This window comes from Polypterus senegalus, chromosome 4 (assembly GCF_016835505.1).
Source record: "Polypterus senegalus isolate Bchr_013 chromosome 4, ASM1683550v1, whole genome shotgun sequence".
In the NCBI taxonomy this organism is placed as follows: domain Eukaryota; kingdom Metazoa; phylum Chordata; class Cladistia; order Polypteriformes; family Polypteridae; genus Polypterus; species Polypterus senegalus.
The window spans coordinates 41,274,462-41,287,518 of NC_053157.1; the positions used below are offsets into that span (position 1 = coordinate 41,274,462).

The 13,057-nt window shown below is 34.6% G+C and overlaps 1 protein-coding gene across 2 annotated transcripts in view; it reads right to left on the minus strand.

The window, feature by feature from the left end:
* Window positions 1-333: 333 nt before the first annotated feature.
* Window positions 334-13,057, minus strand: part of prlra (prolactin receptor a) — an 89,597-nt gene continuing 76,873 nt past the window's right edge. For both annotated transcript variants that reach the window (XM_039750517.1, XM_039750518.1), the window contains 3 exons: window positions 11,148-11,247; window positions 5,370-5,439; window positions 334-2,709 (listed from right to left, as the gene is read on the minus strand). In XM_039750517.1, the coding sequence (XP_039606451.1) occupies window positions 1,741-2,709; window positions 5,370-5,439; window positions 11,148-11,247 (1,139 nt within the window). In that variant the 3' untranslated portion in view covers window positions 334-1,740. The remainder of the gene's footprint in view (window positions 2,710-5,369; window positions 5,440-11,147; window positions 11,248-13,057) is intronic.

Sequence of the window (13,057 nt, forward strand, 5' to 3'; positions counted from 1 at the left end):
AATCAGAATGAGTACCTGAATTGTTAATATCTAACACAGAATACAAGATCCCAACCATTTAAATAAGGAGTTCTGTAATGACACTATACCTGAAATTTTGTGGAAGACAACCAAAACTACTATCTGTCTAGCAGCTAAATGCAATGTGGACATTGGTAGTTAAGCTAAGGCACCTCCTTCCATCTTTCATTAAACATGTCAGTAAAGGGGAATGGTTAACATAAATATAACTTCTAAGATGTACCAACTAGTTCCATCTGTCTGGCTCTATTTGTTACAAATTTTTTAAATTACATAAATTGTATCTTTTAAACTGTCCGAGTGAAGCTAGAGGCAGGTGAAGAAATTTTATTACTTTTGTTTGCTCACTTTAGACAATTAAAAGTGCAAAGGCTATGTTAAGGCTGGAGTTACAGCAGTTAAATATGTACAGTATTAATAAAGAAAAGACAGCTACTAAGTGTAAGAACAAGGAACACAGGAATCTCATTAATTATGGAGTATAACCTTAAACCATTGGTGCACAATTTAGTGGGGTTCAGTGGATGAAGGGTTTTGTTTTAGTCATCTTTTTAAATTAGAACCCTGCCTTTTAGGTTTAAGGATTATGCTGCATCGTTAGATTTTGCCTACTTTTTCAAGCTTATGTTTTACTCCACTGCCAAATTGACTAAGGAAAATTTGAACCTCTCAATTATGGAAACTTTTTTTTTTATCAAAATTGTTTTTCAAAAACAGCTACTTATTGATGCACATCTAGGCGAACATGGCACCAGGTTAGCCAATTACATATCACTGTCTTGTTAAATTATCATCCGTCTAATAAAAAGACACAATAAAAAAAATAAAAATTATTAACAAGCAAGATAAATAAAAAGCAAAAAAGAGCTAAGACTGCTTGGCACTTAAAATTGTGGAAGCAGTAAGTGTCTTTTTGAAGTTCAAGCAGAAGTTTAAGTCATAATGTTTTTAATTCTGCTCGAATTAGCAGATGAGGCTTTAGAGTAAACCATCTGATTAAATGTCAATATCAATTCACAACAAGATAAACTTTAAATTAAGAATTTGGTTAAACCAAAAATATTGACATTAAATACTGCAATTGGCTGGACGCAAATGTTTGAAGTCAATGAAGCCCTCCAGCCCTATGACTGCCCACACTTGATTTAAGCAATTAAGAGAAATGGACATTGAGGAGGAAAGAAAGAAAAGCAGATTGGAGGTTATTGAAAAATGGCCATGGATGGAAATAAGTTGCAAGACCATAAGAAAAATGAACATCTCTGGCAAATCATTTGAACATAATTATGGAAGAAATAAGAGAAATGGAAAGGCCACATTGTAGAAGCAGAAAGCCATAAAAGTGGTTTATGGTAGACTAATTGGAAGAAGACTAAGAGGGAAAATGAAAATGTTTTGGCAAAAGTATAAATGGAAAGGACAATCTAACATCAGATATGCAGTGGGAGAACTGGATAAATTATACAAATTCAATATCTTCAGAGAAAATATCACTGATGGTGAAATATATCAGAAAACCTCCTTTTCACAAGTATTTTAAAGCTCAAAATATTTTAAAGCCTATTGAGAAAACTGTGGTATGGAATAGAGGTTAAAAAAAAATATATTAATTTCTTAACAATAGGATCAAATTCATAGGTTTGTAAAATGTATAGTTAAAAACTTGATCACACTCATTTTTAAACAATGTGAGCAATGTTCTTCCATTTTTGAAGTGACTTAATGCATAGGCTGTAAGAAAGCAGATGTATCCACATATCCACTAGGTGCCAAATTGGTGCTGACCTGCACAGCAAGTACAGAAGAGCCATTTACTAATTTCCCATCCTGCCAATGCAAGCTGTGACTGTCTGATAGATTTGTTAATTCTTGATGATCATGGTTGCAATGAGCTCCTTTTTCCTTCATCAACACTAATACATTGTCATTTACCACAGCACTCACTTTCGTGTACTCCTGCCTGGAAGAGTCAATGGATGAACTAAGCTCAGATTTTGGCTTCACAATCAATATGTTCTGCTGGTTAACTTTTTCAACTTCTACATATTCCATTGGTTTGGATGAAGTCAAATGAGTGGCCTCATTAGTAGAGACCCAATAGCATTGGTCAGCTGTTCCTGAAGAAGCTGGCTCTCCACTCCCTTTCTGTTTTTCAGTCTGGTCTACCATGTGAGTGATGTGATAAGACTCACTGTTTAGGTTTTTCACTGGTGTTTCTAATAATTTATTATCTGAAGATGGAAACTGTGACATCTGAGCCTTGTTACCTGCTAAATAAACTGATGGCCATGTGTTTGTTTTTCCTTTAATGGTACCAGTGTCAAGTAATGTTACATCTTCTGTATTATTCAAAGATAATGTTTGTGTTCCTTCTGCTCTGGGATTAATTTCTTGCTTGCTATGATCCTCTACAGTATTGTCACAAGCATGGTTATGGAATTTGTTTTCACTGCATTTCTCAGGCAGAAGAGTGTTACTGTCACAGCTCCCTCTGCCTGAATCTTTATCATTCAAGCTTTTGAAGGCATTCCTCTGTTCTTCCTGGCAATTGTAGTCTCCCATACGTGGCATAATTTTCCACTCATTGCTGTCGTCTACTTCAAGAAATTCAATCAAAAGCTCTGTGGAGTTTGTGGGGAAGAATCCATGGCCACCTAGTGCAAGAATCAGGTCTTCTGAATTTTTATTCTGAAAATAAAAGCAAAACCACCAGAAATTTCAGAGTGAATGTTATTTTGAAAATGAACCAGCCTGTAAAATTAACATACAGATGAAGAAATCTATAAAGAACTATAAAGAAAACATGACATGCTATATACATCTTCTTTTTTTGTTTCTATTGCAAAGTAATTTTTTGTTTCGTTTGCTTTGAAATAATGTTGTTCAGCAAATTACACCAAATCATTTATTGCAGCAAAAATGCTGTGTTAACTGGTGACTTTGTTCTCCAAATATTTTCCTGGAAATTCACCACAGCCAGCTTAAGTGAGCATTTTTTTCCCAGTGCCCCATCGTACTTTGAGATGCCAGTGTGACATCACAGTGCCATGGAAGTCCTGCACAGGACTTTGCTAGGCTGCTTCATGCATGCGTGATGTTATGGGACCCACCCCACATGCATTTACAAACAAAAAAAAAAACTTTTAGCATTTCCATTTTAGTTGAACATAATATTATGAGAGTTATAAAAATTAGATATTAAATATTGATTTTATTTTAATTCTTTTCATTTTTATTACTATTTAATTTAATATTGTTTCTTTGTATCAGTATACTGCTGCTGGATTATGTGAATTTCCCCTTGGGATTAATAAAGTATCTATCTATCTATCTATCTATCTATCTTGATCCCTGTATTCTAGCAGTATAATTCTACATGGCTGCTAATTATGCAAGCAAGCATAATTAGCCATGTGGAACAAATATAATTAAAAAAAAAACCTTAAAGGAGCACACCCCCTAATCTCTTGTCAGAAAATAAAGGTTTATTACTATTTGCAAGATATTTCTTTCTTTTTAATGGAAGAAAAAAGTGAAGCATCTGCACAGATGCATGGAAAAACAAAAAAGACATTCCAGCTGTGCCCGGAATCAAAACATTGGAATGAGTCAATGCTGTGCCATCGCTTTGTGGAATGGCCAATGTGTGCCCCAAGATTGAGTCTCTAATTTTTTTTTTTTTTACTTATTGCTATTTTGTGGCCATTTACTGTATATAATGTTTGTGGTATTCCTTCCATCTGTATCTTTGTTGTTTGAGGCACTGTGGCTTAGTGGTTTGCTGCCTCGTAGCACAGTTCACAATTTTGGCCACAGTTATAGGTCCTGCATATTTGAGAGATGATTCCCTAGCCCTCAGGGCCACTTTAAAGACCATTGCACCATAATAATCCACTCAAATCTAGTTCAGTTCTTCCTTCCCAAATGACCTTGATGAATTTCACAAAGTTCAGCAAAGTTCCTATTCCATGGTATAGCGAACTCCGTGAGGCACACTTATCACTAGAAACAATAAATTGTTTTGGAATTAACTGTAGTAAGAGTGACAAGGTGGTTAGCCCTGCCATCTCAAAGCCCCAGAAACCAAGATTCACATTTCTGTCTGTACGCTATGTGGAATTTGAAGCTTCTCCCAAAGTCAGTATGGGTTTTCTCTGGATACTCCAGTATCTTCCTCATATCCTCATTAGGTTAGTTAGAAACACTGAGTGCCAATCTGAGTGTAAATGTGTGCATGACAGACATCCCTGAACTACTGGAAATCAATATCTACCTCCCGACTCCTGCAAGTGTCCATAATTTCCTGAATATTGGTAGACACACTCATATTTGTCTGTTGGTGACACCACAAATTTTCAGCAGATTATTTAATTATGTAGGTGGCATTTCTTTCAGTTGGTATCATATCTACAAGTTTTCACTGGGGGTATGACCTCATGCCTACTCCCAGGAATTAAGTACACCAAAAGATTTACAATTGCTGTATATGCAATAGCTCTGAGTTTTCTTTATTGGAGAAACCTCACTTAAATCAACTTTTCATACTTGAAATGTCTGGTGTGAATGTGTATATCAAGGCTTGATTCGACTTTAGCTCTTGATACTGCAAGAATGAATTGGATAAAAATTGTTTGGAAAAATTAGTCATTGATTAGAAATACAAACAAAAAAAAAACCCTTTCTTTAAAAATAAACTCATTCATGTATGTTAGGATTAAATTCCCTTTATAAAGTGTTCAAGTATGCATTTGTTGAAAAGTTAGACAGTTGTTTTTATATTAAAATATTACTGATATTAAATATTATTAATATATTACATTAGATAGCAGATATTAGATTATAACATTCGCTGGTTCAATTTTCTTAGACATTTTTCTGAAAATAGATAACTGAATTTTGTTTGATACATAAGACATTACATTTGGAAATCCTGGTCTTTTTGAAACACTGCAAATCATTTCAGTAAGCAGTTATGTCATTCTCAGACACATTTAATCCAATACAAGGGGGAGCGGTGACACTGGATTCAAGTCATGTAACAACTTTGGATAGCATACTAGTGTATCGCATGGCCCACTCACTCACCAATATTCACACTCCAATACCAACTTGGAAATGGCAAGTAAACCTAACCAGCACGTTTTTGAGGGTGTGGAAGGAAAACTGGAGTATCCAGGGGCAAACTCATGTAGACACTGAGAGAACATGCTTGCACAGAAGATTTCTATGAGTGGTATTAGAACCCAGGATGCTGAATCTATGAGGTGGCAGTGCAAACCATTACCACTGTGTTTCCTGGACAATAATGATTTTGTAAAGTAGTATATTCTTGCAGAGAAAAAAATTACCTTCAGTTGCTGAATATCAAATCCTTTAATTTTTGGTACTGGGACTGGTGGTAATAGATATTTCTTCATTCTGCAAACAAAACAAATTTATTATAACGGATATGTAAAATTATAGTTTCCAGAAATTATATGGAGTTTTATCAATTAAGTTTATTTTCAATAGTCCTGTATCATTTATTGATTTGACCAGTTTATTTAATTTGTTGACATTCACCTGTTTTTTTCTCTGTTCTTGAAAAACTTTACTGTGTACTGTATTTTCAGTCTTAACTATATTTTTCAACAAATTTTAGAAACAGAATCCAACATAATATTTATATCTTCTAATATTAATTCATTAGCAGTACTTATCTTGAAGGATATTTATAAAATTTGGCAGCAAATTGTGAAGTGTAAGGATTTATCTTGAATTCACAAGATGTGAAACATCCTCAAAGCAAAATTATAGCAAGGGCAGAGTTGCAACATAACTACTGGCATGCATTTAGATATGATCATTAACTAAACTGAACATGTGCCCATACTGTTGTCATTCAGCCTGTCATTCAGCCTGACCAGCATGACTTTAGAGTGTGTAAGGATAGTCTGTGGAGAAAAATGCACATAGACATAAGGTAAATGTGCGAAATTCAGACAGGGTTGGAACTGAGTCTCTTGAGCAGTGAATCAGGCAATTGTACCACCATGCTGGCAGGATAATCCCAGAGTATAAATTTGAAAAATTGAAGATTAAAGTATGTATTCTTAGGATGGAAATTAACAAAATATAATCAAGGGTAAAAAGACATAGTTCCAATGAAAATGAGATATGACTTTATTATTTTATGTGGTACGGGAGTTTGTATGCCTGTGATAATTAACCATTCAACATTAAACAGTCAATGTTTAACTCTTAATGCTGTTCTTTCTGTTAATGTAACATAGTACCAACATTTTATTATGCTGACCCCTCCATTATATACATTTTGAAAACTTCCATCTCTAGAAACCTCAGAACTCAACCCAGCAGCAATATAATTCCATGGAAATAATCCTTCACAGAAGGCACTCAAGCCTATCCACGCTGGAGCAATTTGTCAATTTGTCTGATTAACATGTTGTTTCAAACAAAAGGCTCTAGAATTTCTGTTTGTAACTCAGGAGGTCCATGTCATCATCACTGTACCATTCAAATCATTAACATATTTATCATTCCTATAGTTGTGGTGATGGTGGTTGGGGATTTAAAAATATAAGCATTTTAAAGAAAAAGTAACAGATGTGATGTAAAGTGTAACACACACAAAGAGATATAAATATATTATAAGGTCTGTCTGTTAAATAACAAGACTTTGTTTCTGTCTCTTAAACAAAGAAGTGAGAACTGATTATAAGTACTTGCCATACAGGTTTAAAACTGTCCAAACCCGCACGACAAACGACAACACTCTCTGCCGTTTAGTTGATTGTCACCGTTTAATGGAAACGTGTTCCCCCTTGTGTTTCAGAATTATGCAAAGTTTAAAAGTTGAGCAATGTGTCAATTTGAAATTTTAGTAAAACTGAACTAAACACTAACATAATCTTTTCAGATGCTTACTGAGGCTTATGGGGAAGACTGCATATCTTGTGAGCGTGTGTTTTTCCTAAATTGAAATCAGTGCTTAAAGGAACACATTTTGAATCAATGGATGCAGTAAAGAAGTAAAGAAGAAAACATCAGATGTCTTGAAACAGCTGATAAAAACTGATCTGCCCCACGCCTTTGACCAGTGGAAACCAAGACTGCATTGGTGTGTAATTGCAAATGGGAGTATATTGAAGGGGACAAGCATTAAAATTGTTATATAAATAAAAGTGAGTTATTGTGTCAGTCTCATTATTTAATAAGCAGACCTCATATATATAGTAACTAGCCATGAGTGCCCAACTACATTGCGCGTGTTAAAGTTGTCTGTGAAGGGCTCCCTGTTTAAACGTGGCTGCCAGTCGTAAACTGGGCCCTTCGTCGCACAGCATTATGATTTTTTATAAGGGAAACAAAATTACAAAAGAAAACCCTTGGACATTGATTTGATAGGAACGGCCTACTCGGAATCACTGTCCAAATAGTAATTATGTGGTGGTGTAGGAGCATTTCTACTTCTGTCTGTTCACAGTCCGTCTCGTTTTCACAACGCTGTCGTTTCCTCTCACGATGTCTTCTCAACCTTTCTCCAATCTCGCAGGTTGCTTTGTGGCAATCCAAAGAGTAAGGCAATATACACGGAGCAATGGTTATAAAAGGGGGACACAATGGTATCCAGGCTCTTTAAAGCATAAATAGGGATCACTTCACTGACGTGTGAGCAAGCCACGGTACAACTGTGAGACGCGCAGCACTCGCCGGCTACAACGTAACAATAATAATTTCCAGAACGTGCTGTTATATTGTCATTCATTTTACGCACTGTCTTTCTTTCATTCATATGTTACGTAGGCACGTACCTTTTATCTTCGGCAATCTCATTTTCTAACCAGGCCTCAGGAGCTAACCAGCGTAACACTGTCCACCAACCATTTCGTTATTCCGGCACATTGTTGACATCCGTGAGTAACAACAATGTACTAAACTGGAAGGTGGTCTATGCATGCGTGGAATTCACGGACAAACAAAGATCAAGGTCTAAATGAAGATCTCTTTAGTTAATTTAAAGCACAACAATTTGTTTAGTTTGAATGTCTATGTTTTGAGGTGTGACTGGAGTACTACAGTCTTCAGTAGTATAAGCCTGGAGGAGATTCTTAATGCAATGCCAATGTTTTAGCTGTCTCTCTACTGCCATCTAGAGCTATATCTTCTAATAATTTCGCGGAAAAAACAAAGATCAAGATCCAAATGAAGATTATATATAGAGATTAATTAAGAAAATATCTCTTTCTTTGAACTTTTTATTTTCTTGTAGAAAACAAGAAAATATCTTCCAAAGTTTAATGAGAAAAGTGTAATAACACCGCATATACAGCAGAACTTTTTTAATACAGATTTCACAGTTCCTCCATCCATAACCCAATAGTGCAATAGTTATTATTCTTTCCATATGTATAGAGCATCGCAGAACTTATTTGCAACTTCTTTACAACTTTTTTCACCATTTGTTTATTTGTTTATTTACTTGTTGTGTTCTACATATATGTCTACACTGAAGGAGCTGCTTTTAATCTCATTGTATATGTGTATTGTTACAATAAAAGGCATTCTATTCTATACATAATTTTTTTAACCTGGTTATGTGGGGAAGGGGCACATGGCAGATGGAGCCTATCCCAGCAATCATCAGGCACAAGGCAATAACGACACCTGGACAGAGTACCAGCCCATCACAGGGAGAACATGTATGCTCACACTAGGGCCAGTTTAGCAACGCCAATTCTCCTAACCTGCATGTCTTTGAACAGTGGGAGGAAACCGGAGAAATCGGAGGCAACACATGTGGACATGAGGAGAACATGCAGGGTGCACCGGGGTACAAACCTCAATCTCCTTGTTATGAGGCAGCAGTGCTACAATTGCCCCACTGTGCTGACTCACAGTTTCTCCATGTCTACACAATATTCCTTTATTTTCATCTTTCATGGGAAATAATTTTTCATAAATAATGTAAAATAAGTCTTTACATGATAATTATTTTGTATGAAAATAAAAATAAATACTTTTTTGATTTAGGAAGTATGGAAGCTGAAAGTATTGGTGTCCCTTCTGGGAATGCTTGTTGTCTTGTGCCCAGTGCTTGTTCCACATCTCTACTATTCTGTAGTGGACTAACCAGGTGAGAAAAATGGTAAATGAGTAGAAAATTAAATTCTGGTTTTAAATTGGACCAGAAACATTTAACCTATGGATTAATTTTTACAGCCTCAAAGCAGAGCAAAAAGGTGAATATTTTTGTACAAAGAATTACGGTTTTACAGAAGTCAGTAGGAGAGGTGTGCTATACAGATTACTTTCACTTACATTATTACATTTTAAAAATAAGCTTTAGCTAAATGAGATTCTGTGTTTTTATAATTTATATAATGCCATTAAATGACCAATTTTTTTATTGTTGTGCTATGCAGCTCTCATTTAATGGTCCATCAATATTTAGAAAAATCCAGAGAGAGCTCATTTGGTTTTCAGGACTTGTATCAGTTTTTATGAATTTGGCAAATGTAGTGCATAATGTAACATTCTCTGAGCTTCTTAATTAGTGACACAGGGGTCCAAAGCTATCCCAAGAGCAGTTTACACCAAGCAGAAAACAGTCCTGAATGAGCATCAGTCCATCACAAGGCCATCTCAAATACATTCACCTATAGTTGTACTCAAATGATAAACCTAATCAGACTGTCTTCTGGAATGTGCATGGAAAACCAAAATACCTAGTGAAAAACACACACAAACGTGAAAAATGTGCAAACTCATACCCTGGATGCACAATTTGTGAAGTACCACTATGCCAACAGAGTTTAGATTTACGGTTTTTAGAATTCTCGTGCAGTGACAGCAAAAATCATTGGTTTATTGGCCATAACCTTGAATTTACCCAGATTAGCTGTTTGCCCCTGGAATTCCCTTCTTTGGGCCATTCTATGTCTAGGTCCATTTATAGAAACACTCTTGGTCTCAATTCCTCCATCCTTAGTACAGTACACCTCTTTCCCTAATCCTAATCAGTGTCCATATGTATTTGTCCAAACCATCTTAGCCTTGTGCTGAATATATTCAGAACACACATGTGCATATCTTTTTGTCTCATGCAAATTTATTTGCAGTTTTTCCCTACTTTGCTGACTGGTGCAGGTCAGTTACACTTTTACAGCTGTTTTTAGTTGGGTTTGCATACATTGTAAAAAGCACCAACTAAAATAGCCAGGTTTGTTTGTCTTTCTGCCTGTCCATCCATCTGTCCAAGTGAAACAACGTAACTCTCAGTGGATTGGCTTTGTTGAAATGTACCATAAAGGGTTAATTTGACTGGGATATATTTAATACAGTGTGCTGCACACTGAAATCTTGAAATTTCAGCATTTTCAATTGAGAAGCATTGGTGAATATTTAGTGAAACTTTAACTATGAATTAGTTTATTGTTTAAATTTTATCTTAAGAGTGAAATTGTATATTTTTAATATATATTTTTTTACTTACTGCAGGACACAAGATAGGGCAAGCTAAGATGTAGGAGGGGTTGGATAACCGAGTATTACCATATAACACAGCAATGATGTTAAATGTGTATTTATTTATTCAATATGCTAATAAAGATATTCTTTATTTTTTGAATTGCAGTTAAGTATCATCCCTTAATGTATATATGCAGAGGAAGCTCTCATTATATGCTAACTTCTGTTTCTCCCCCTTGTCAGCCACATGATATTCTAAAATAAATTTAATTTATACTACTAGTAAATGTATTTACATTCTAGTATCACTCTTATTGTGAGTAGCAAATTTAAAAATGTTCAAAATTTAAACCAGCTAACCAAGTCTCCAAATGCACCTGAATGTTACATCATGCGTACATTTTCTAATTTGTTTCTAATGGGCATTTAATTTATTTTAAGCAGTTGCTCAACACAAATGAAATTGTTGGCAGGCTTGTGAACTAAGTGGATGCAAATTAGAGGTCACTTAAAATTTAATTTAGCTATAGAATGAAAGACAGACAAAAATATAAGATTATAAAATCATAGGAAAAGATTGAACTTGAAAAAACAGTCCTAATGGATAGTATGATACCTAAATGGAAGAATTAACAAGAATATTAACATCATAGTACCTGTTACATTTCACTGCTACGGCCCATGTCAAAAGCAGACATATAAATGCAGATAGAATTCCAATCATCATCCATATGGACGTGTCCCTCACTCTCATATCTGTAAAAAAGGAATGCTCAGAACAAAAGAACAAGCTAGTGGTGAGCAAGTGACATTTAAACCAAACATTTATAGATGGCATAACTTAATTTAGAGCATCCAGTACTGGTTTGATTAATTGATGCCAGAGAAGGTCGTAATTAAGGACAAGGAATTGAAAAAATAAATAGTAAAATAGTGTAATGCAACTTTGCCTACTTAATGTTTAGAAGGCTCAGAATTACATTTTGGTTGATTGTTTAACTCTCTATAGAAAAAATATTTTCTTAATTCAAATTCATTTTATTATAAAGACCTTGTTGACAAATTATAACTGCGCAAAAAAAAAACCTAGAAATATTGTTTTTAAATCATGAGACTGTAATATGTTACTATAAGCTAGCACACATCATTCTTTTTATTCACTACAATTATTGTAAAATGCAATGGCAAGAACCAAAACAAAGTTATCTCATTATTTCATTTCTCACATCTCTTCATTGACTTCGTTTTAAGTTTACCAACAGCTTCAAAATCCTCCTTTTAATTTACAAATATATGAATGATTCTGTTGTCCATTATATCCTGTTGAGGCATTAGTGCATATACAATAAAGAGTAGATTGTGACTACAAAATCCAGGTAGAATATGGTTTAGTTAAATTAACCTAAATTGAGAATTATATTTGCAAACATGAGCTGAGACATACAAAATATGGCTACGGAAATTGAACTCAGGTGTGATACACCACAGTTAGGTTATTTTTTAACAAGGGGGCAATTACTTTTTCACACAGGGCTATGTAGGTTTGGATTTTTTCTCCCTAAATAATAAAAACCATCATTTAAAAACTGCATTTTGTGTTTACTTGTGTTATATTTGACTAAGGGTTAAATGTGTTTGATGATCAGAAACATTTTGTGTGCCAAACATGCAAAAGAATAAGAAATCAGGAAGGGGGCAAATAGTTTTTCACACCACTGTATACATACAGTATATATATATATATATATATATATATATATATATATATATATACAGTACAAGCCAAAAGTTTGGACACACCTCCTCATTCAATGTGTTTTCTTTATTTTCATGCCCATTTACATTGGTAGATTCTCACTGAAGGCATCAAAACTATGAATGAACACATGTGGAGTTATGTACTTAACAAAAGAAGGTGAAATAACTGAAAACATGTTTTATATTCTAGTTTCTTCAAAATAGCCACCCTTTGCTCTGATTACTGCTTTGCACACTCTTGGCATTCTCTCGATGAGCTTCAACAGGTAGTCACCTGAAATGGTTTTCACTTCACAGGTGTGGCTTATCAGGGTTATTTAGTGGAATTTCTTGCTTTATCAATGGGGTTGGGACCAGCAGTTGTGTTGTGCAGAGGTCAGGTTAGTTGGACGATCATTTATTTTTCAACAGGACAATGACCCCAAACACACCTCCAGGCTGTGTAAGGGCTATTTGACCAAGAAGGAGAGTGATGGAGTGCTGTAAATGGTCATGAAAATAAAGAAAACACATTGAATGAGGAGGTGTGTCCAAACTTTTGGCCTGTACTATATATATATATATATATATATATATATATATATATATATATATATATATATATATATATATATATATATATATATATTTGTCAGTGATATTTCATCTATTAGCCTATAATTTATCCCACATTTCTTTAGCAGTATATTGATCAAGTTATCTCATTACTAATGGGCTCCACATTTGATTAAGCTCATGATGTGTAAGATTTTCCTCAGTTCCTGAGTCTTCCTTCTACATTGCAAAGACATATACTGTAGTTTAGGCT